This window comes from Ovis canadensis, chromosome 5 (assembly GCF_042477335.2).
Source record: "Ovis canadensis isolate MfBH-ARS-UI-01 breed Bighorn chromosome 5, ARS-UI_OviCan_v2, whole genome shotgun sequence".
Classification (NCBI taxonomy): domain Eukaryota; kingdom Metazoa; phylum Chordata; class Mammalia; order Artiodactyla; family Bovidae; genus Ovis; species Ovis canadensis.
The window spans coordinates 64,472,880-64,496,461 of NC_091249.1; the positions used below are offsets into that span (position 1 = coordinate 64,472,880).

At 47.0% G+C, this 23,582-nt stretch overlaps 4 protein-coding genes across 6 annotated transcripts in view; 2 read left to right on the forward strand and 2 right to left on the reverse strand.

Annotated features, from left to right (window-relative positions):
- IK (IK cytokine) overlaps positions 1-205 on the forward strand; it is a 14,579-nt gene extending 14,374 nt beyond the window's left edge. Inside the window, exon 20 of the mRNA XM_069592258.1 lies at positions 19-205. Within this exon, the coding sequence (XP_069448359.1) occupies positions 19-46 (28 nt within the window). The 3' untranslated portion in view covers positions 47-205. The remainder of the gene's footprint in view (positions 1-18) is intronic.
- Positions 205-7,026, forward strand: WDR55 (WD repeat domain 55). Its single transcript, XM_069592270.1, has 7 exons — positions 205-2,700; positions 5,240-5,340; positions 5,425-5,512; positions 5,612-5,791; positions 5,885-5,984; positions 6,072-6,241; positions 6,323-7,026. Exons 1-7 carry the CDS (start codon positions 2,510-2,512, stop codon positions 6,639-6,641), a joined length of 1,149 nt encoding a protein of 382 aa, XP_069448371.1. The 5' UTR covers positions 205-2,509; the 3' UTR covers positions 6,642-7,026.
- Positions 6,868-10,860, reverse strand: DND1 (DND microRNA-mediated repression inhibitor 1). 2 transcript variants are annotated; one of them, XM_069592268.1, is made up of 4 exons: positions 10,210-10,860; positions 9,802-9,919; positions 8,967-9,428; positions 6,868-7,795 (listed from the first exon to the last, which is right to left on the reverse strand). In XM_069592268.1, the coding sequence occupies exons 1-4, from the start codon at positions 10,348-10,350 to the stop codon at positions 7,332-7,334; spliced, it is 1,185 nt and encodes a 394-aa protein (XP_069448369.1). In that variant the 5' UTR covers positions 10,351-10,860; the 3' UTR covers positions 6,868-7,331. The 2 variants fall into 2 exon arrangements, with proteins under 2 accessions (XP_069448369.1, XP_069448370.1); XM_069592269.1 differs by having other exon boundaries at positions 10,022-10,448.
- HARS1 (histidyl-tRNA synthetase 1) lies at positions 10,462-23,582 on the reverse strand. Of its 2 annotated transcripts, none has more exons than XM_069592260.1 (13): positions 23,374-23,582; positions 23,010-23,099; positions 17,486-17,605; positions 15,905-16,000; positions 15,143-15,268; positions 14,422-14,529; positions 14,172-14,270; positions 13,852-13,945; positions 13,537-13,664; positions 13,198-13,440; positions 11,541-11,657; positions 11,212-11,358; positions 10,462-10,889 (listed from the first exon to the last, which is right to left on the reverse strand). In XM_069592260.1, the coding sequence occupies exons 1-13, from the start codon at positions 23,461-23,463 to the stop codon at positions 10,818-10,820; spliced, it is 1,530 nt and encodes a 509-aa protein (XP_069448361.1). In that variant the 5' UTR covers positions 23,464-23,582; the 3' UTR covers positions 10,462-10,817. The 2 variants fall into 2 exon arrangements, with proteins under 2 accessions (XP_069448361.1, XP_069448360.1); XM_069592259.1 differs by having other exon boundaries at positions 11,204-11,358.

Here is a 23,582-nt window from a genome sequence, read left to right on the forward strand (position 1 = left end):
TTTCTCCTTCTATTGCAGAGTTGAAGTGAAAAGACCAAAATACTAAAATCTCTGGTTCCAACTCCAAGAATAATCTCCACAAGGATTTACTCCCCACTGCTTGCTTTATACAATTCCAAAAAAAAGTTGAAAGATTTTTTTGTGTGTGAATGTGTATAAATTTTATTGTATAATGTTTTGATCCCATTAAAGTTGGTTAACCTGCTGTCTTATCTTATGTATGTTGAGGGCCCAGGTACACCAAGAAGTCTTCTAATCCCACTGATTGTATAAAAATCACATGGAAGTCAGCTCAGTCCTTTGCTGAGCTGTGCTTCTGTTAATAGATTCCTAAGCAATATATATAGTAGCCAGGATACCCAGTGGAGAAGGGACGATTGACCCTCACTGATAAGCACAGAAAAACAAAGATGATTGGTCTTAAATAGCAGACTCATCTGGGGACCTAGTCTTAGGGTAGAGGTTCTCTGGGACTTAGGGTTAGCCCAGTGAGCTGCCAGTCTGATCCCAAGGTTGTGCATGACTGGGTTCTAGGTGAAGGCACTTGATGAGAAACACTCCTGGGAACAAAAAACCCCACACAGATTTATGCCTTGTGGGGATCCTCAGTAATTCCAAGCAGAAATCACTGCTTATTGGGTTGGAGGGGAAGTGAGGAATCCCTCACTTGAGGAATCCCTGTCCTAGCTAAGAGGGGTTTGGTGCCCTTCAACACACTGAACAGTTTGTCAAGACCTAGGTGTGGGCTCTCTGGCCTTCAGCTCACTCCACCACCCTTTTCTTCTCAGCTTAACTGCCAGTACTTTGGTACTTGTCAACAAAGGTCACAGTTTATTTCTGGCTGGTCCATAGCTGCCACTGCCTGCCCAGAGGTACAACCTGAGGGCTTACAAGATCCAAGAAAAGCTAGATGGCTGCCTTAGCCATTGCCTTTGGTTACTTTCACCTTGAGAGAGAGAGGGTTTTTTGAGGAAGCCAGCTTTGTGCATGGCATCTAGGAGACTGAAATTGGGCTCTGTCTGCAATAACACCTAGATGGGTTAATTTCAGACAGTAAGTGATACCCTGATTTCATGGTGGTTGGCAGCAGTCACAATTAGGGTAAAGGTCACAGAAAGCGACCTGGCTCAGATGAAGATACCTAGAGGGTCACTCAAGATCCAGACGTGGGAGTTGACTGCCAGTTTAAGTTTCTGCAAGTACCACCAAGTCTTGTGGAAGTAACCAGGTGGCTGCTTCGTGAGGAACAAGGACTCAAAAGACCACACAAGGGACTTGGAGCCTCGCTGAGGTCTCTTAACCTCAGTTATTTCACCTCTTCTTAAGGGAGCTGGGTATCAGCATGTAAGATGTCTTAGAAGGCTTATACTACAACGTGAGAACATTTTCTTCAGACAGGAGCCCATGCTCCTTATCTGTCCCACAATACAGAGTGCTCTCATCTTTGCAGAATCTTTGGTAATCAGAATGTCAACTGTTGTGCCAATTTTTCCTTTTCAGCAACTCCTTGCCAGCTCAGCACTGCTGGCCCAGTCCTGCTGAGGGTCTGCAGCCAAACAGTAGGAACTTATGGGGCACTGTTGCTTTGGCCACGAGGATGTTCAGCATCCATCCGTGGCTGCAGCTTAAGTGTGAGTGGGCTGCCTGCTGTCAGGGACCCCCGCAAGGCAAATTCTTGCAGTGTGGGCTTTTGTTGCTTACTGATCAAACTGGTTGTGGTTCATCTTGGTCTTTCACCAAGCCATGAATGACTGGTGTTCTCCTCTCCTCCCCTGAGGGCAGGCAGTCATCCTTACCTTTTGGGGGTGGTGGTTCCCTCACTAGATCGTGTCTGACTCTGAGACCCCATGGACTGCAGCACGCCAGGGTTCCCTGTTTTTCACTATCTCCTGAAGTTTGCTAAAATTCATGTCCATTGAATCTGTGATGTTACCTAACCATCTCATTGTCTGTCGCCCTCTTTTGCCTTCAATCTTTCCCGGTATCAGGGTCTTTTCCAGAGAGTCGACTCTTCGCATCAGATAGCCAAAGTATTGGAGCTTCAGCAACAGTTCTTCCAATGAATATTCAGGGTTGATTTCCTTTAAGATTGACTGGTTTGATATCCTTGCTGTCCAAGGCACTCTCAAGTCTTCTCCAGCACAATTAAAAAGCATCAGTTCTTCCCGGCTTAGCCTTCTTTATGGCTGTCAGCCTGGATCAGGAAAACGCAGTTCCCATCTCCAGGTGAAGAGGCCAAGGAAGGGGTTGAGGGTTGTGCTGTATAGCCAGCCCAGCAACTCTCCATTGCAACGGATGGAAGTACCGCGCTTAAGCGGCCGCGCTCCTTCGTTTGTTTCCAGCTACCAGCGAGTCCGGCTCCGCCTCTTCCGGGTTACGGAGAACGCCTAAACGCCACTTCCTGTCCAGCGCCTCAATCCTGAAGCGGTTCCTTGGGCCATTCCTACCTCTGTGTAGCTGGTTCTTGGGTTCACTTCTCGGTTCCTTCGCGGCTCAGGTCTTCTGGTGCATGAACCGCATGTGTGAGGAGAGGCCCGCGGAGGATGGGAGCGACGAGGAGGATCCCAACGCCGCGGAAGCCCCAGCCCGAATCCGGGACACTCCGGAAGATATCGTCCTGGAGGCTCCGGCTAGTGGGCTGGCGTTCCATCCGGCCCGCGACCTTTTGGCAGCAGGGGACGTGGACGGGGACGTGTTTGTGTAAGTGCGGGGCAGAGATGGGGGGCGTGAAGAGTGTGGTGGGCCTGGACCTGCTCAGTCTGGAAGCTCCTCAGGAATGGAGCTGGGATGAGGAAAGAAAGTTACAGGGAGATTAAGTTTACAAGACTCAAATCTTGTCCAGTTCGTTTAATAACGTTCGGCTTTAAGCAGGTTACCACGCAAATCTCTTAAAAGAACTGAAAGAGTGGCTGGAATGCCCTGACGGAGCCCGGACAAGTAGGCCTTCAGGACACTTACTTCCGACCGAAATATGTATTGATTCTGAAACAGGACCAACTGGGCCCCCTGCTTTCCCTTCTTGCCCATTTTAACTGATTTTTAAAAAACACAGATCCGACCCCTTCACTTCCTTGATTAAAACCCTTCAATAGTTTACCTTTGTTTTTAGGATTCAGATTCCTTAATCTGGTTAAGGGCCTTGACCTTCTGGCCCTTGTTCAGTTTTTTTGCTTTCTGTGCTTATTCATTGTTAACTTTTAAAAAATGGACCTTGAGGGCTCAGCTCCTTTGCACATGTTATCCTTCTGCCTGGAATTTCCCTCTTGTACCTATTGTCCCAGAGTTCTCAGCATCTCCTCACTCTTCCAAGGTGGTGCAGACTAAATAAGATTACCTGTTAGATGCTGCCTTGGCACCAGATACCTTTTTCTCCTAAACTGCATAATGATGTGTAATTTGTGTAATGATTTGAATGCTCTCTCCTCCACTAAAAAAAAAATTTTAACTTTTTTGACCTTGCCCCACAGTAAAAATAGCTTTTATGTTTTGTGTGGTGCACTTTGATTTTTTCTGGTTTATTTTATCCTATTGTAATCGTGGGCATACAGAAAATGCTGACTGCAACTCACTAATGGGTCACGACTAGAGTTTGAAATACAGTGTTCTGGAGTGTATAATCTGTAGTCTGTTTAGTTCTCATTATGTCTGCTGCTTCTAGCCCAGAGTGAGTGCTCAATACATGTTTGCTTTTTGAATAAAAAATATATGCTGGAAGCAGTGAAAAACCATTGAAGGCCCTAACCAGGAGGGTTGGTCTATCAGATTTACTTAACGGATTTAAATCCCAAACCCTTCATTAGCTACAGTGTCCTTGGGCAAGTTAATTTTTTTTTTTTTTCAATCTTTGGAAATGGGAACAATGGGTAATTCCCTGGTGGTCCAGTGGTTAGGACTTGCTGCTTTCACTGCCAGGGTCCCAGTTTCGATCCCTGATTGGGGAACTAAGATCTCACAAGCTGAGTGGTGCAGCCAGAAAAAAACAAAATAACAGTAATACTTATTTTGTAGAGAGGTTTACTATTTCTGTCCATATTTACAGTGTGAGGTACTTGGGAGTCACCTTTCTTCATACCCCTCATGGCTTCTGTTTGTCTCCTCTTCCTACGCTCAGCCACTGCCTTCTGGAGGCCTTGAAGTTAACTCATGACCATTCCAGAGAGGTTCCTTTTGCCCAGAGAATTCAATTCAGACTTCTGTTTGTCCTGCATGATTGTTTTAAGCCCAGTTCAGCTTATCTTTCAAGATTTAGCCATACCTCTCTTGCCACTTGAACTGTCCTCATCCCTTTTTTCTGCCCTGGGAAGGACATCAGCATCTGTCTCTAGTATCTGCCCCTTGTTTTCTGCCAGGTGAACTACTACTTCTTCATGATCCAACTCAGGTGTCATCAACGTGGTTAGCTTTCCAAGACTCTCTTCCCTTCCAAGGTATCATTCAGTTTGTGAATATTTATTAAGCAGCTTTTTCATGTTGGGCACTTGGACAGAACATTTATTGGGCCCTTTTTGAAAATCTGCTGAGGCAGGCACTGTGGATAATCTCTGGACAGGTACTTGCCTCAAAGCTGAGCTTACAGGCTGGTTCCTCTTTGTTCTCTCTCCCTTTTCATCCTACCACTATTTCAGCATGTGGTCACAATGTGCTATAATTAATTGTGGCTTCTCTTAGCTCCCCTGGGCTTCCATGGTGGCTCAGACTGTGAAGAATATGCCTGCAGTGCAGGAGACTTGGGTTTGGTCCCTGGGTGAGAAAGATCCTGGAGAAGGGAATGGGTACCTACTCCAGTATTCTTGCCTGCAGAATTCCATGGACAGAGGAACCTGGCAGGCTACAGTCAATGGGATTGTGGGGTTGTAGATGACTGACTAACACTTTCACACTTAGCTCCCATAGACCTGGAGTGTAAGATCTCTGTCTTTATTAATCTTTACATTTCCAACCTCTGGCCTGTTCTTCTGTTGTTAGTTTTGAACTTCAGAGTGATTCAGACCTAATCTTTCCCCAGGCTTGGGTTTCCAATGATGAAGAGGGATGGGGGTGGGATGAGGTCCCAAAACATATATTGAGTGAAAAAAGATCTAACATTTGAAGCTCACTGAAAATGGGAGAATGGGATGGTATGCTCCTTGGGCTTGGAGGTGTACTATCAGTAACTCCTAGGTAGATGGAAAGTTGGCTAGTTGGTCCTACACTGCCAGGTGAGGTCTGGGGTCATTCATTGTTCTTCTGTTCTCCCCAGCTTTTCCTACTCCTGCCAAGAGGGAGAAACCAAGGAGCTCTGGTCCTCAGGTCACCACCTCAAGTCCTGCCGAGCCGTTGTCTTCTCTGAAGATGGGCAGAGTGAGTATTAGGGAAGGCTGCCAGCAAAGTGGTGGTGGGAAGGGGGCAATGAATAGTACCATGACCTGGGCATTTCCCCCCCAGAACTTGTTACTGTCTCCAAGGACAGAGCCATCCATTTTCTAGATGTGGAGCTGGGCCGACTGGAAAGACGCATTTCCAAGGCTCACGGGTAAGGGGAAGCCGATTGTGTGTCAATATAAATGGTAAGGATTGATTGGTACATCCCTACTGGGACAAAAGTGCTCCAGGAAATTCTGTATGTCTCTAGTGCCCCCATCAACAGTCTGTTGCTGGTGGATGAGAATGTTCTGGCCACTGGGGATGATACAGGTGGCATTCGCCTCTGGGACCAAAGGAAGGAGGGCCCCTTAATGGATATGCGGCAGCATGAGGAGTACATTGCTGACATGGCTCTGGATCCCGCCAAGAAGCTGCTGCTGACAGCCAGGTACAGCCTCAAAGCTGTGTCCCACCCCTTTTCCTATATCACATCCCTCAGTGAGTACCTCCAGCCATTCCTGCTGCTTTGCTCTCTCTATAGCGGAGATGGCTGCCTCGGTGTCTTCAACATCAAGCGACGGCGGTTTGAGTTGCTCTCTGAGCCCCAATCTGGAGACCTCACCTCTGTCACACTTATGAAAGTACGACTGGGTTGGGTGGGATAAGGGTGTGATAGGGACTTGATCTGATGTGGCTCCACAAACCTGTTTTGCCCTGTTCCCCTGCAGTATGGGAAGAAGGTGGCATGTGGCTCCAGTGAAGGTACCATCTACCTCTTCAACTGGGATGGCTTTGGCGCCACAAGTGACCGCTTTGCCTTGAGAGCCGAGTCCATTGACTGCATGGTTCCAGTGACGGAGAGTCTGCTGTGTGCTGGCTCTACTGATGGAGTCATCAGGTGAGAGAAACCAGATGACCCTCAAGTCATAGGAAGGGCAGACCTAACCATCCCATACCCAACACTTTTCTTTCTGCCCAGGGCTGTCAACATCCTGCCGAACCGAGTGGTGGGCAGTGTCGGCCAGCATGCTGAGGAGCCTGTAGAGAAGCTAGCTCTCTCCCACTGCGGCCGTTTCCTGGCCAGCAGTGGCCATGACCAGCGACTCAAGTTTTGGGACATGGCCCAGCTGCGGGCTGTGGTGGTGGATGACTACCGCCGACGCAAGAAAAAGGGAGGACCACTGCGGGCACTGAGCAGCAAGGCCTGGAGCACTGATGACTTCTTTGCAGGACTGAGGGAAGAGGGAGAGGATGCCACAACTCTGGAGGAGGAAGAGAGTGAGGATGACAGTGACTGAAGGGATGAACTGAACCTCAGGATGGGTTCTCAGTGGACAAAAGTCTTGTTTTCTGGGTTGGATCCCTAGAGAGACTGGGAACTGAAAGTGTCCTATTGTGCAGCACAAGAAGATGCTCAGGATCAGCACATTGCTGTGAGGAATGGAACTGGCTTTGCAGCAGCTGCTCACTCTGCCAGTGTAAGACAAAGCCCACAGTTGGGGCAAGACAGCATGGACACAGGTATACACCAACCAGGGGTTTAATATAAATACAACCAGCATAGAAGAATTCAAAACTACACATACAACAAAACCACACCACCAAGTAGTGGGGGCAAAGGCAGATGTTTGACCCTTTGGCTCCACCAGCCCTCAAATAAAAACTTCAACAAAGAAGACAAAACAGGGAAATAAGAAACAAAGATACATACTAAACTGGGAGGAGGAGAGAGGGTGTGTGTGTTTATGTGTGTGTGACACAGAACACCTTGGGGTCAGATGAAACCCCAGAATGGGAGAAGGGAAGTTCCCTTACCACAACTTTGGCCAAACCTGAGCTGCCCCCAGGTGTTCTGGGGCCCTGCCCCAGCTGGGAGTCTGTCAGGTCTAGGGCAGGGTCTATGCTCCTCCTCTCGTTGGGATCAGATAGTGGCTGCCCAGGCCTGCTGGGCCGGGTGCAGACAAAGGCTGCCTGTAGAGAGGATAAGGTCACTGCTGAACCATGGTACCTCCTGCCTCAGCCCCAGTAGACCAAAGGAGGCTGGCCCTAGACTCACTCATTGCCTCCAGCAGCCGTGCAGATACTGCATCCTTAGCCACCTCATGCCCATCCTGCCCATCTGGGGTCAGCACAACCCAGATGAGGCCACTGAAGGGCACTGGATGCCCAGGGATCACCACCTGGTACCAGAAGCGGTGCCAGCCAGCAGGGCTTGTGCCCAAACACTTGGTGAGGAACACTGGGCTGCCCAGCTTCATCCGCTGGCACAGTAGCTGCAAGGCAACCTGAGACCCTTGGAACTCAAGCCCCTGGTCCCTGGCCAGGGCTAATCGGCTGCCCTCTGGCTGTAGGCACTGTAGCGAGGTACCCATGAGCTTCTGGCGGAGTCGCTGCTTCAGGTCTGGCTTAAGCCACTCCACAGCCACCTGTTCTCCACAGAGGTGGGACTGCCCTGCAAGAAAAAGACAGAAACAGGGTAGGTCTAAGCCCCCGGCCCAAACTCCCAGACACTCTTGAGTCCTTTGGAGTCAAATCTTTTTAATCTGTTGGTCCATCCTGTCCAACTCTTTGTGACCTCATGGAGTGTAGCCCACCAGGCTCCTCTGTCCACAGAATTCTCCAGGCAAAGATACTGGAGTGGGTTGCCATTTCCTTCTCCAGGGAATCTTCCCGACCCAGGAACTGAACCTGGGTCTCCTGCACTTCAGGTTCTTTACTGTCTCAGCCACCAGGGAAGCCCCTGGAGTCACATAAGCCTATTTAACTTCTAACCTCCTCATTTCCTTGTGGTGGTACCCAAGTGTGCATGTGTGTATGCTTGGTTGTGTCTGGTTCTTTGCAACCCCATTGACTGTAGTCCAGCAGACTCCTCTGTCCAAGGGATTTCCCAGGCAATACTGGAGTGGTGGTCATTTCCTCCTCCAGGGGATCTTGCTGAACCAGGGGTCAAACTCCTGTCTCTTGTGTCTCCCACAATGGCAGCTGGATTCTTATACCACTGAGCCACCAGGGAAGCCTGTGATCCCAGGCAACTTAAATAACTTCTCTAGGCTTCACTGTGTTTATTTACAAAGGGACCTACCAAAAAAAAACAAAAAAAAAAACAAAGGGACCTACCTAATAACTGCTACCTTCTAAGTTCCCTAGGGGTACTGGTTGATTGCAGGCTTTGCCTACCTCATAACCATCATAATAGCTAAATTTTACCATGAATACTTGCCAAGAACTTGCCAAGAACAAAAGAATGTGCTAAAAGCTGTTTAATTATTCTCAGTCTCAGGAAGCAGGTTCTACAATGTGTAAAAGGTAAGCTCAGTTGATTGCCTCTGGCAAGTCAATTTTTTTTAAACCAGTCTCCAATCTCAAGAGGGACAATGTTTTGTTTCATTACGGTGAGGAGGGTTAAGTCAGGAGATGATGCGTGGAAAGTGTTAGTTTGGGTTACTGATAGCTGGTAGGACCAGTGAAAATATAAAAAACGTGAGGTCAAGTGTGTCTCAAATTTGACCCTAAGCTCTAGCAGCTTTAACCCGCTTTGTTGAACTATGCTGACCTGTAGAGGTAAGTGCCCGGCATAAAGTGTTTGCTCCCAACCAGCGGTCCCCCGCAGTCTCCAGTCCTACCTTCCACCAGGGCCTTTTTGGCCATGGCTGCGGCCCGGTGCGAGCTGAACTTGAGCAGTGCGATCTGTGCGGGCGTCGGCCCGGGGCTGGGCAGCAGCAGCGCCTCCTGCAGGCCGGGTCCCAGCGGCTGCAGCGCGCGGAGAAGCGCGCGGTGGCTCAGGCCCGGCGGCAGCCCGTCCACGCTCAGCTCGCACTTCTCGGTGCTGCGGCACACGAGCAGCGGGCAGGACGGCCGCAGCAGGTGGTTGTGCAGCGTGGCGATGGCGGCCTGGGCGCCGCGCCGCGAGCTGTAGCGGGCGTAAGCGAAGCCGCGGTTCAGGCCGCTGAAGGTCATCATCAGACGAAACTCGTAGAGGCGGCCCACGCGCTGGAACAGTGGAATCAGCTGGTGCTCGTACACGTCCTGGGGCAGCCGCCCGATAAACACCTCCGACCCGGCCGGCGGCGGGCTGCCCACCCATCCTGGGAGAAGAGGGTGGGGAAGGGCACCGTCATACAACCGGATAGTTCCTGGGTCGGGGTCCAGGGACCGAGCGCGTGAGGGAGTACGTGTGCACACGTTTGTGAAATGGGTAAAACACCCGTAATCCTCCAGGTCGTCGGCATAATCGAGTGACTGAATTACCCATGAGACTGGCATCTTAAGACTAGACTTGTTCCCTTCCTCGAGGGGGCGGGTGGGTGAGAAGGGGTGCGTGTAGCAGGTAGTTTGGGGTTTCTGACTAAGCTCCGAGTGGAGCCTCGGGGTGGGCCCCTCCCTCCCCTGAACGCGGCGAGTAGGGGCCGTAGAGGCTGGCTTAGTCCCCTAGCAGGCGTACGGCTGGGAAGACCTTACCTGGGGGTGGCCCGCCATACTTTCTCTGCCCGTTCACCTGCACCAGCCGGATGCCCGTCTCCCTGACCCACGCCTCCAACGCCGCCTTGTTTTCGGGATTCACCCTCTCACACCACAGCTGAGGGGAAAAGGGTGGGTTGGAATGGCGGACTGCTGCATCCGCCCCCGTCTCACCAGTGATGCCCAGGGTTCATGGACTCTCTAGCAGCCAACCACTTACCTCACATTCGCGTTTGGACTGCATGGCTTCCCAGCTAGCTCACTCGTACCCCCTTTATAACCTTCTCCCTGTCTGCCTATCTGGAAGCTTCCCTACCCCACCCCCCAAGCTCTCATTGGCTCTGAGCATGGCCCCGCCCACCAAGGGGGTGGGGTATCCGCCGAACTTGCGCCGCTCGAACTTCGCACCCGCAGGTGAAAGCTGGAGACCATAGCGAGTGGGTCTGCAGACAGCTCCACCTCTTCAAAAATAGCTTGCAGACTGGCAGGATGGAGGCTACATACAGGTGAGAACGTCCGGGACACCCTCCACCCTGCAGAAGAGCCCATGGGGCTACTGTTAAGTGTCTCTTCCCCATTTTCTACCGCTGAAGTGGTCGCAGTGGGAGACCCAGACTCTGACCAGGAAGGCAGGGCTAGGCGTAAGTGACACAGGCAGGCTCCAGTGGTTGAGGCATTTTATTGGACCTTCCAAGGCTGGTTGTGGGGAGCGTTCCCTCCACCTGGTTGTAGGGCTCTGCAGAAGAGACCATCTTTTGCCAGGTCCCTGTAGCCCAGGGACACAGACAGGACTAAGCCCCTAGAGCCATATGGATAAATGGTATAGTACCTGACCATTTTGGTCTGTGATTACAAATAAAATAATCATAATAAAAATTAAAAAAGTCTCTGTTCTGACCACTTTTCAGGTCTTCCTGTTGGGACAGAAATGTGCAAAGCTGTTGAAGTAGGTATGCAGAGTCTTATCTTAGCCTTAAATAGTGTCAGTCCCACTTTCTTCTGATAGTTTGCTCAACTCAGCAGATGCAAAGGGGCTGGCTTGTTCTCCTTTTGATTTCCTCCACAAGGTCTTCTCTTCGGACGTCCACCTGGCCAGGAAGGAAGGACAAGGTGGTATGAGCATCTTGTGTTCCACTGCTGAGTGCCCATGTCTTCCTCTAGTCATCAGGCCTGGCTCCCCTGGGAGCAGGAACCCACTCAAACATGTCAGGGGAGACAGTGCTTCCTGGGGAAGCCAGAGAGTCACAGGGTATGTGGGGATGGTGACCATAAGCATAGTATCATATTATCCCCTTAGTCCTTTAGGGGGCTAATATGAATGCCAGGCTTTTGCTCAGGTCTTGAATGGGCCACCGCATCCAGAAATGGCATTCATTCTGTGTCCCTCCCCCTTCCTGCTTACCTACTTACCTCTTCCCTGCTGGCCACTGAGCGCAGCTTGATGACCCCGTCCTTGAGCTCTTGCTCACCAATGATGGCCACCAGTGGGATGCCTGTCTCCTCACAGTACTGCAGCTGATTCAGTAACTTGGGGTTCTTTTTGTAGAGCAGTTCTGCCTGCAGGGGACAAGGGAAGAAAAAAGCTGGCTTCTGCAGTCCTCAGGGACAACCTTCTTGGGGCCCCTCGCTCTGATCTTAACCCCAAGAAATCAGCAATGGCAGGGCCACTATGGACAAGCTTTTATTTCATGTGTGTTCAGCCCCAGATGTGCTGCCACCCGAGGGCTTGCCTCCTCTACCTTGATCCCAGCATCCCATAACTCTGAGACGAGCTTCAGTCTCTCTTCCAGCAGTTTCTTCTGTGCGGATGCCACAAGCACCTGTGTCTCTGTGGTCCGTACCTTCTCCTCCAAGGCCTAGAAAAGAGTTAAGAAAGAGCTGAGCTACCCTTTACGACACCTTCAGTGAGCAAACAGAGCAGGCTCTTATCAATATTCTGAGAGCAGGCCCCAAGTCCATCAGGGCAGGCTAGTCTTTTCTCATCTAGCAATTGGGCAAAAATTAGCTCTTAGAAGAATAAGAAATGAACTGAGTGGCTTATGCATATGACTTCCCAGAATAAATAATGGAGGGTAAAGGTAGTTTTTAAAGGAAATGGCAACCCACTCCAGTATTCTTGCCTGGAAAATCCCATGGACTGTGGAGTTTGGCGGGCTACAGTCCATGGGGTCGCAAAGAGTCGGATACAACTGAGTGACTGAACTCACACAAAGGTAGCTTATGTACAGTTTATGAACAAGCTTATCTCCATCTACTATCTTGTGGATCTATCATAAGGAAGTAATATTCTGCACTCACACAGGCAATCCAATCACCCCTAGCAGTTCTAGTACTGACAGTCAAGAGACTGTCTCTTACACTAAAGCCATAGGAGGGGTGTGGATGGAGGGGAGAAAGAATGCTGCTGCTGCCTGTTTCTTTTTACGGAAAACTATTTCTATTGTTCTTACAATATAAGCTGCCCATTGGAACTTCAGTTGGAAAACAGTGACCTCAAGAAAAGGATAGGAGCAGTGGGGAGGTTACCTAAGAACAGGAGCAACAGAAGTGGGCCTGAGGCCACGAAGGGCTTTCCTCACATTACTGTAGGTGCTGGAGAGTCAAGATAGCCATCTGAAGGATCCCAGAGCCTCAGATACATGATTCCCACTTAGAGTATCAGAGTGACTGGGAGCAAGACTAGAGTTAGACTGCCTGCATTCAAATTCTGACTGTGCCACTTAAAACTTTGGCAAATTATTTGATCTATAATCTTCAGTTTCCTTGTCTGAAAAATGTAAATAATAAAAAGTAGCTACCTTCTTGGGCTTCCCTCATAACTGTTAGTAAAGAATCTGCCTGCAATGCAGGAGACCCAGGTTTGATTCCTGGGTTGGGAAGATCTCCTGGAGAAGGAAATGGCAATCCACTCCAGTATTCTTGCTGGAGAATCCCATGGACAGAGGAGCCTGGGAGGCCATAGTCCATAGGGTCACAAGAGTCAGACATGACTTCATGACTAAACTACTACTACTGCCCTCAGAAGGCTGTTTAAGAAGTTTTTTAGACAGTGCATGAAAGGCATGAAGCACAGTGCCCAAGCACAGAGGAGTAAAATATTAAGTATTCTGTATTATGAGAAAGATCCAGGTCTTTAGATATATTGGCCTGGATTTCTGACAGCTCTGAGCAAAGTAGGGACCCAGAGCAAAGGATTTTGTGAAGAAAGAATGATAAAAGATCCATCAAGCTGGCCTATATTAGGGTGAGAGTCTGAAGGACAGCAACTGTCTTCTCCCTTTCTTTGCAAAGATGCTCCTTGATCAGTGCAGTACTACTTCCTCCTTAGAGATCAAAGAAGATAGCTCAGATGCCACCAGCTACCCAGAATTTCCTCCACCCAGCTCCAAGCCCTACCTCCAGCCTCTGCTCCACGATGGAAAAGATCCGCTCTACTCCAATGCTGAGCCCCACACAGGGCACCTTGCGTCCTTTGGGATCAAACATGCCCACCAGCCCATCATAACGCCCTCCAGCGGCCACGCTGCCCACACCAAGGGGTTCTTCCCCTGCTCGGGCTGGGGGCTGTAGCAGCACCGCCTCATAGATCACGCCAGTATAGTAGTCCAGTCCTCGAGCAAGGCTCAGGTCGAAGGAGATCTGGGGGGACAAGAATATGGTCAGTATCAGATGAGGCTCAAGGGCCGGCCTTCAGCCCCAGAGCTCAGCTGAGGCTCCCATCCCAACCTGACTCACCTTGTCAGCAATGCCAAACAAGGTCAGATACTCAAATAGCAGCTTCAGGTCTCCCAGGCCCTCGAGGGCCTGCTTGTTCTGGGACAATTTAGGATCCTGAAGCAGCTGTTCCACCAGGGATACTCCACCTGGGGAGACAGATCTGTGAACCAGACTGACAAGAAGAAAAAGATACATGTATGCATACATACTCACACACTCCTCTCTCTCTCTCTCTCTCTCTTTCTCCTATGCATGTACACATACAAAAAGGAATTTTGGCTTTGGCATGAGGGCAGTGGGATGGCTGCTTGGGAGGCAGGCTTTGTTTCTCACCATGCTGCTGGACATAGTCCCCAATGCGGTCAGCCACCTCAGGTGCCAGGCCCTTCTCTCCTACCATCTCATTCTTTACTTCCTCCCAGGACACCTGGACAGACAGAAACGGGTCAGGGAACCCTGGACAGCTTCCCCAGGGCAGAGCAAGTATAAGCCCTCTTCAGGGGTGTCTTGAGCAGAAGCTGCCTGTCAACGTATATCCTGGAGCTAATCTTCCTCTGTGGGCATAGAAGCAGGGCCCTCTCTCTCCTAATCTTTTCCGTATCTCAGGGCAAGGTTGGACCTGGGAAAAGAAGAGTCAAGTGTTTGGTGGTTACCTTGTCCAGCTTGTCCACTGAGGAGCAGATGGTGCGGAACTTGCTGTCTGGAACACCACAGATGGCAAACATCCCATCTAAGATGCGCCGATCATTCACCTACAGCGACCCAAGGCACAGTGATAAGGAATCTCTTTACATGGCCCTTTACAGTGCTGGATGCTTAGGCTCCTGTTGCCTCTGTACCAGGACCTTCTCCTGTGAGAGGCCAGGCCCAGCTTTGCCCCCCGCAGCTCCACTCAGCTCTGACCTTGACCAGGAAGTCGCCAATCTGGAGTGAACTCAGGATCTCACACATGATCTTCAGGCACTCTGCATCAGGAAGCATGGGGTCAAATTGCCCAGCAATGTCAAAATCCTGTGGGGAGAGGGGTAGTTAGGGATCCTCAGGGGCCTTGAGGGAAGGCTCCTGGGAGCTGTGCTTTCCCTGGAGGCAGCCTCACTGCACTCATGTGCAGGCCACGTTCTTCATTTTCCGTCTGTCAGCCCAGAGGAAAACCCCAGCCTTCCTGGGTCTCTTACCAGGCCTGGTTTTCTTCCCATCTACTGGGTTATTCCTTTCAATATTTGTCCTTATTTCCTTCCACTGTTGCCAGGGGAGTTACCTGGCCTCAGTCATTTTCTCGCTTCATTTAGAAGCTCTGCCACCAGTCTGGATGACAGTACCTCAAATCCAATTTCCTCATCCTTTGCTGTCATATCACTGTGGTTTAATATAACGAGCACTGGACCAAGACTTCTAGTCCTAACTTTGCCTTTCTTATCCTTATAGTCTCTTCATCTTTCTGAGCCTCAAGTTTACTCATATGTAAAATGAGGAGAATAATCCCTGTCCTGTATGTGAAAATACTAAAGAAATCTTAGGGTTAGCATTATCTGGGGCATCTAGTTTGTTCAGGACACCATGAGTACTCAATAGGTTCTACTAGCTCAAGGGACTGCTGCCTTACCCAGCCTGCCCCCATACTCACACATTGGTAGAATTCCCGATATCGGCCTCGGGTCATGGCTGGGTTATCCCGCCGATATACTTTTGCTATGTGGTAGCGTTTAATGTTGGTCAGTTTATTCATTGCCAAGTATCGAGCAAAAGGAACCTGATGACAAAGTTAAGGAGAATGGCCCACTTATCACAGTCTGGAAGGTGATGATTCTCACTAACAGAAGCTGGGCTCTATCCCCACCCTGTGTGGGTTAAAACCACCACCTGTAAGATTAACAGCATTTCTGAACATCAGCAAGAATCAACTGTGTTACCACAGGGGCAGCTGAAGTCTCAAAAAAATATTAAGGCTCCTTTCTTTTGGGGCTGTGGTGAGCACAGCAGAGGGGTGGGCAGATTGACTGGGGAGCAGAAAGGAGGCCCTATTCAGCGATGTCTAAGCAGATGATTCTCTGACATAGCTTGGAGATAAAGGAAACAGGCTTTTGGTCAATTAAGGAGAACGCCGTCCATTAGACAGGACAAGGGAGATGTATTCTGAAGCCAGGGGATTGCTGCCAGAGTCAGAACTGGACCCTGACATAGAGCTGAGGTCTCACTCAGGATTTCAGAAGTCTTCTAAGGCTAGCTATGCTCTGTTTAGCCAAAGTGCAGTTCCTGCTTTAGACAAAGAATTTCCCTGATTGCAAGATTATATTTGATCCTACCTATGTCTAGCTGCCCTCAAACCTGAGGCTAGAAAAAGCCCCAGCCCAGTGAGGGCCAATCCATCCGAAGTTTAAAAAGATACAGTGAGGTCATATCGAAGAGAGAGCAGCTCCCCACCCTGGTCCTTCAGGTCATAGATAAGCTTAGAGTCTTCTCCATACTTTCCAGTCAGTGTTTCCTGGAGAAAAAGAAATGTGATCACAAAGATAAATATAAAAATTTTAAAGGAAGTTTTAAAAACAAAACCCCCCATTCTAACAATGGCTGATTTCAACTTACATTTCCTCTAAAATTCATATATTGAACCCCCAGTCACCTCAGATTAGGTCTCTATTGGGGGACAGGGTCTTTAAAGAAGTAACTAAGCTAAAATGAGGTCATTAGGGTGAATCCTAATCCAGTAAAACTCATGTCCTTATAAAAAGAGGAAATCTGGACACAGGAGGGAAGACGACGTGAAGACACAGGGAAAAGACACCGTCTAAAAGCCAAGGAGAGAGACCAAGAACAGATTCTTCCCTCATAACCCTTAGAAGGAACCAACAGCTTATCTTGGACTTCCAGCTTCCTGGCAATACATTTCTGTTGTTTAAGCCACCTAGTCTATGGTATTTTGTTATGGCAGCACTTGTAAAACTAATCTAGTTGGTAGAAATAGAAATGAGTACAACCATTTGATGCAGAAATTCTATCTTTGGGAATTTATCCTATAGATAAACGCCTACTAGTACCAGACATTGTTCTAAGCCCTGTGTCTCCATCCATGAACAAAGGCAATCCATGCCCTCTTGGATCTTCTGAAGTAATGACAAGAGACAGGCAGTACATTAATGCAAGGAAACAAATTAACAGATAATTTCTGATAGTGATAGCTGCTTTAATGGAAGTAAAATAGGTTGATATGGTAGATAAGGGTTGCTTTAGAAAAGGCATTGGAGAGGATTATTTGAGGAATGGCATTTTAATTAAGATATGAAATGACAATCTGTCATGTCTAATTTACTCTGAAATTAAAGTCATGCAAAGAGCTAGGGAAAAAGGGAGTTCAGGAAGAGGGAAGAGCAAGAACAAAGGCTCTACTATAGACATATTTAGTATGTTCCAGGAACAGAAAAAAAGACCATGGTAGCAAAGTGGACAAGGGGAAAAATAGCATGAGATGAGAAGGGAAAGGTGGGCAGTTGCCACATCATGTAGGGCCTTGTAAGCCTGAGTAAAGAGCTTAGATTTTATTATAAACACACTGGGAGCCAGTGGGTTTTAAGCAGGGAGTGATGCAAAGAACTGCTTTTTAATAGAACTAGAAACCACCTCAGGGTCCATCAGTAGGAGACTTGGTTGTGTATTTATCCTTTATACGTTTGATCTGCTTATATCTAGGAAACATCTTGGGTACAGGTGACACAGAATTGAGGGTAGTCTGGAGCCATAACAGCTTCCACTCCTGAGAAGGGCTCTCTTTTGGAAGCTGCTGGCTGCAACCAAGGTAAATAAAAAGCAGGCTCTCTCCCTCTATGCCAGTCCCACCCCCCTTCTCATGGAGAAAATACCAAGCTTTGTCTGCAATAAGAGAGAGGCCTTTGGGCCTCACTTCCTTGCCACCCTCTTTGTTGTTGGTATCCCCATTCTTCCACCACATAATTTCTGTTCATCCGTCTCTCACCTTTAGTTCAAATACAGGTGTATCAATCACTTCTGCACCATGGCGCTTGAAGCAGCTGATGATTACATCAAACACCTTCTCCCGAACTGCCATCTGCCGGGGACTATAATCTCTTGTGCCCTTGGAATCAAAATCAGCCAAAGAACCAAGGATGCAGTTTAAAAACAAAGAACAATACAGTCTAGAAATATACAAGTATGACTTCACTGATGATGAATGAAAACTCTGTCCCAAACTTAGATTTCCTACAAGTCACCAAGGTGTAAAACAGGTGCAAACAATTCCCTATTAACCACCACACCCATTAGCTCTCACCTTTCTAAATTCTGACCCATCTTTTACATGTTAACATAAATAACGTTTTAGGAAAATGTAACTACTTTCCAAAACAAAAAGATTTGGTGACAAGAATGACACTGATTTACATTTTTGCAAATCTTTAATGTCTGGATTAACAGAAGTCAGCTCTATTCTCATATATGCTTTTTGCATTCAATTCTGTGGTGATATGTTGTTCTGGTTGAGTATATAAAGAAAATCTAGCCTTCAGTTCAGTCGCTCAGTTGTGTCCGACTCTTTGCGACCCCATGAGTTGCAGCACGCCAGGCCTCCCTGTCCATCACCACCTCCCGGAGTTCACTCAGACTCCCGTCCATCGAGTCGGTGATGCCATCCAGCCATCTCATCCTCTGTCGTCCCCTTGTCCTCCTGCCCCCAATCCCTCCCAGCATCAGAGTCTTTTCCAATGAGTCAACTCTTCGCATGAGGTGGCCAAAGTACTGGAGTTTCAGCTTTCCTTCCAAAGAAATCCCAGGACTGATCTCCTTTAGAATGGACTGGTTGGACCTCCTTGCAGTCCAAGGGACTCTCAAGAGTCTTCTCCAACACCACAGTTCAAAAGCATCAATTCTTCGGCGCTCAGCTTTCTTCACGATCCAACTCTCACATCCATACATGACTACTGGAAAAACCATAGCCTTGACTAGATGGACCTTTGTTGGCAAAGTAATGTCTCTGCTTTTGAATATGCTACCTAGGTTGGTCATAACTTTCCTTCCAAGGAGTAAGCATCTTTTAATTTCATGGCTGCAATCACCATCTGCAGTGATTTTGGAGCCCCCCAAAATAAAGTCTGACACTGTTTCCACTGTTTCCCCATCTATTTCCCATGAGGTGACCTAGCCTTACAGAGATGTATAATTGTAAAAGGAGGAATATTTGAATAAACTTTTCAGCTAACTTTAGATTTTCTTAAACTACACCAAAATCTGATGAGGGAAAGCTTCTTAAGGATTGGTTACAATGTGGCATCTAAAACTACATCAATGAACTTTTTACACTGTCACATTAAAATCCATTATAAGGAACACAGAGAGAGAAAGTAGAACACTACTTACCAAGAACTGGAGGGATGATAGAATGGGGTATCACTACCCCATTTAATGGGTAAAGAATTTTAGTTCAGTATGGTAAAAAAGTTCTAGAGGATGAACAGTGGTGATAGTCACACAACAATATGAATGTACTTAATGCCACTGAACTGTACACCTAAAAATGGCTGAAATGGCAAATTTTATGTTATCTATATTTTACTACAATGTAAAAGGATCTGTTACTCTACCTTGTACTTGGAATGGCTGTTTTACCCAGGCATGATTTTATAACATCATGCATTGGTCATTTAGAAAATATTGGTTCTTTGATAACAGTTATACAGATCTTCCAAATGTTGATATGCTTCATTATACAATATCAGAAAACCATATTTGTTCATGTCACCATAGACCTCATCAAGAAAGTTTTAAGTGTTGGGAAGCTGTCAAGCTCATGGTGGAAAATAACAAGTTCTAACTGGTTCCAAATAGGAAAAGGAATATGTCAAGGCTGTATATTGTCACCCTGCTTATTTAACTTACATGCAGAGTACATCATGAGAAACGTTGGGCTGGAAGACGCACAAGCTGGAATCAAGATTGCCGGGAGAAATACCAATAACCTCAGATATGCAGATGACACCACCCTTATGGCAGAAAGTGAAGAGGAACTAAAAAGCCTCTTGATGAAAGTGAAAGAGGAGAGTGAAAAAGCTGGCCTAAAGCTCAACATTCAGAAAACGAAGATCATGGCATCTGGTCCCATCACTTCATGGGAAATAGATGGGGAAACAGTGGAAACAGTGTCAGACTTTATTTTTTGGGGTTCCAAAATCACTGCAGATGGTGACTGCAGCCATGAAATTTAAAGACGCTTACTCCTTGGAAGGAAAGTTATGACCAACCTAGACAGCATATTCAAAAGCAGAGACATTACTTTGCCAACAAAGGTCCGTCTAGTCAAGGCTATGGTTTTTCCAGTAGTCATGTATGGATGTGAGAGTTGGACCGTGAAGAAAGCTGAGTGTCAAAGAATTGATGCTTTTGAACTGTGGTGTTGGAGAAGACTCTTGAGAGTCCCTTGGACTGCAAGGAGATCCAACCAGTCCTTCTGAAGGAGATCAGTCCTGGGATTTCTTTGGAAGGAATGATGCTAAAGTTGAAACTCCAGTACTTTGGCCACCTCATGCGAAGAGTTGACTCATTGGAAAAGACTCTGATGCTGGGAGGGATTGGGGGCAGGAGGAGAGGGGGACGACAGAGGATAAGATGGCTGGATGGCATCACTGACTCGATGGATATGAGTCTGAATGAACTCCAGGCGTCGGTGATGGACAAGGAGGCCTGGCGTGCTGCGATTCATGGGGTCACAAAGAGTCGGACTGAGCAACTGAACTGAACTGAACTGAACTGAACTGAACTTTCTCTTGAACACTTGAATTTTATTTTACTGGCAACACGTACTGTTGAATGTTTCCCTTGAGGTGTCAAGGTTCACTTTATTCATTTTTGTTAAAAAGATCTGCCAGATATCCAGATCAATAGTTTATCTTTCCATTTTTCTTTCAAATACAAAAGGTTTTCCATGAAGAAAGCAGCTAGTTCAGCTTACAATTCATACATGGCACCAAGTATTTTTTCTATTTTGGGATGCAGTAGAAGTGCTTTATGCGTGCTTCCCATTACATCATGTGGAGTATTAAAAAAGTGTACTCAAGGGTCAATAATCAATAAAATTAATAATTTTTTACTGTTTTATCAAGGACACTGTTAAGTAAAACTGAATTTTTTTTCCCCTGTGAGTTTTTGAAAGTAAAGAACATAAAATGGCTATTAGTACAGCTCCATGCCAGCATCTTGATTTGTGCTAAGACACCAGCAGTTCTACACACCAGTGCTTTTGCACCTTCATTGCAAATGAAATGAAAAGGGCATGTAACATTATGAAAATAATTTTGACCAGGAAGGTCCCTTGAAAGAGTCCTTTCCCTGTAATATTGAGTTTTTTGTTAACTAAGAATCACACATCAAGAAATGTATTTCAACAAACTAGAGTGGATATTAACTCTTGACTATATCCACATTTTCTTTTAACATTATGGAAAATTTCAAACATACATTATAGAGAATAATACACTGAACCACCAGGTATCTACTATCCCGCTTGAACAACTATCAACATCTGCTATTTTTTAACTAAGCCCAGCATTTTTTCCTAGAGTATTTTAAATTAAATCCTAGATATCATATACTTTCATCCACAAATATTTCTTTTTTTTTTTTTAGGTCCATCATCACAAATATTTCAGTATGATTTTCTAACATACAAAGATTAAAAAACAAAATGCTGTAATACCTTTCTTACAATCAACACAACTTATGATCAGTCCACTTAACAGCAACCCTTTAGATAGTGCCCAAACCATGTTTATTACTCCCAGTTGCTGTAGTCATATCTTTTTATGCTTGGCTTGTTTGAATCAGATTCTAAATAACTTCAGGCCTTTTACTGGGTTGATGTGTCTCATGTCTATTTAATCTGCAACAAATTTTTTTTTTTAATTATCCTTTCTTGTTGAGGAAATTGAGTCATTTTTCTGAAAGGATTTTTCTCATTCTAGATTTGGTTAACAGTAAACTCAATGGTGGTCATTTAACATGTGTTCCTCCATTTCCCATATTTCTAGTAAACTGGTAGTTAGATCTGAAAACTGATTTAGATTCAGCTTCAGTTGTCCTTGGCAAGAACACTTCATAGGTGGTGGTGTGTACTTCTTATTGCATCACATCTGGTGGAATATAATATCTGGTTGTCCTACTTTTAGAAATGCTGGTTTAGGTGAGGCCAGCCTGATCAATCAATAAATCCCCATTAATCTTTTCACCCAGTAGTTTGAATAGCTATTGATGGTTACTGCCTTGGGTTTTTACACTGTCTTTTTAATGTTTGAAATGAGTTACATGTAGAAAAGAATAGCTCAGTGATTTTAGGAGCCCAAAGATTTACTCTTAAAAGGTGACATCTCAACATAAGGAAGACAAATCATCTCCTACTGTGGAAGTAAATTTCACATACATTCATTGAATACCTGTTTAGTCCCAGGTACCTAGTCTCAGCCTCTCAGGTTAAATCAACCATGTGAATACTGAAAAGTCAGCAATAAATGCAATAACAGTATTTATGAAGTGCCAAGGGTACCTAGATGATGAGTAAGTAGTCTGGTTTATAGAACTCACAGAAAGTGTCACCTGAACTGAAATCATGGAGGCTGAGCTAGCAACTTCATTCCACTCTGCTGTCCCTCCCTATTTGATTCCAGACATAAAGTCTTTTTCTAGTTCTTGGATAGTACCAAGATTCTTTCTTGCTTCAGGATTTCCCTACCCTGCCTGGACCTATCTTCCTCACATTCTTCACCTGGCTGTCTCCCACTCATCTACAGATCAACTAGTTTATTATTTCCTCAGACTCTGAAGTTCTCCCTTATTTTTCTCAGAGCATCCCTTCTATTTCTTTACATAACTTAACACAACTTGTATTACATATCCATGTGTGGGATTATTTTTCTTCCCAAGTCTGTTTCCATTGCAGGATGTAAGCTCTGTGTGTGTGGGTGTTTAGTCGCTAAGTTGTGTGCAACTCTTGCGAACCCATGGACTGTAGCCCACCAGGTTCCTCTGTCCATGGGATTTCCAAGGCAAAAATACTGGAGTGGGTTGCCATTTCCTTCTCCAGGGGATCTTCCCCACCCAGGGATCGAACCCATGTTTCTTGCATTGCAGATGAATTCTTTTATCACTGATCCACCAGGGAAGCCCAAGCTCTCTGAGGGCAGGCTATATTGTTCACCATGGTACACTCACTGCTTTGTACACTGTTAGGAACACAGTAAGCACTCAGTAAATATTTACTGAATGAAAGGAGGAGTAGACTCCCCTAAGCACCCAGCTGGCCTAGTTTCTTCCATCACTTTGTCATCCCAGAATGACTCAGATAAGAGTCCAGTTCAGCCTGGCGCCAAGAGCAACTGCTGTATCCTCTGCAACATTTCAGATCCTTCTCAGTGATCTGGTTCAGGGAGGCAGGCATATGAGTCCTGTGAGTGGAATTAGGGACCCTCTACGAGGCTCCCTAAAGGAATTATATTTACCTTGGGGGTTTTGAGCACAAACTTCGGTTTTCCTTCATCAGGGCCCAGCTGTGCCTTCAGTTTCAGTAGTTTTGCCACCTCCTCCTCGATCTGTGGAGGGAAAGCAGGAGCTGGATTACCACATCTGCCACTCCCTCCCGCTCCCGCCATTCATTCAGTATCCCTTCCTCATCAGGATGTGGAGCATATTTCTCTCCTAGCTTTGCTTCTCCCAAATCCTACCCCAACTACCTCCCCACTCAGCTCGTCCTGCTATTTATACCAGTCCAGTCCCTTCTTCCAGATCCCTATCCTCTGAGCTGACCACCCCCGCTCTGTCCTCGCTGGCCTTGTTTTGTCCTCTCTCCCGCCGCCTGGGTCGTACCTGCTCGGCACTGGCCTTCTGCTGCTTAAGGCCCCGCACACGCTCTCCCTGGACTCGCACCAGATCCTCCAGCGCCGCACGATCGGCCATACTTGCTGCCGACTGGAGCTGACTCCTGGCTAGATAGGTTGCGGTGGCCACAGCCTCGACTCGGAGGACTTCCGGATATCGAGTAGTTGGCCCATGCGCCTAGAGAGCCACCGCCCAAT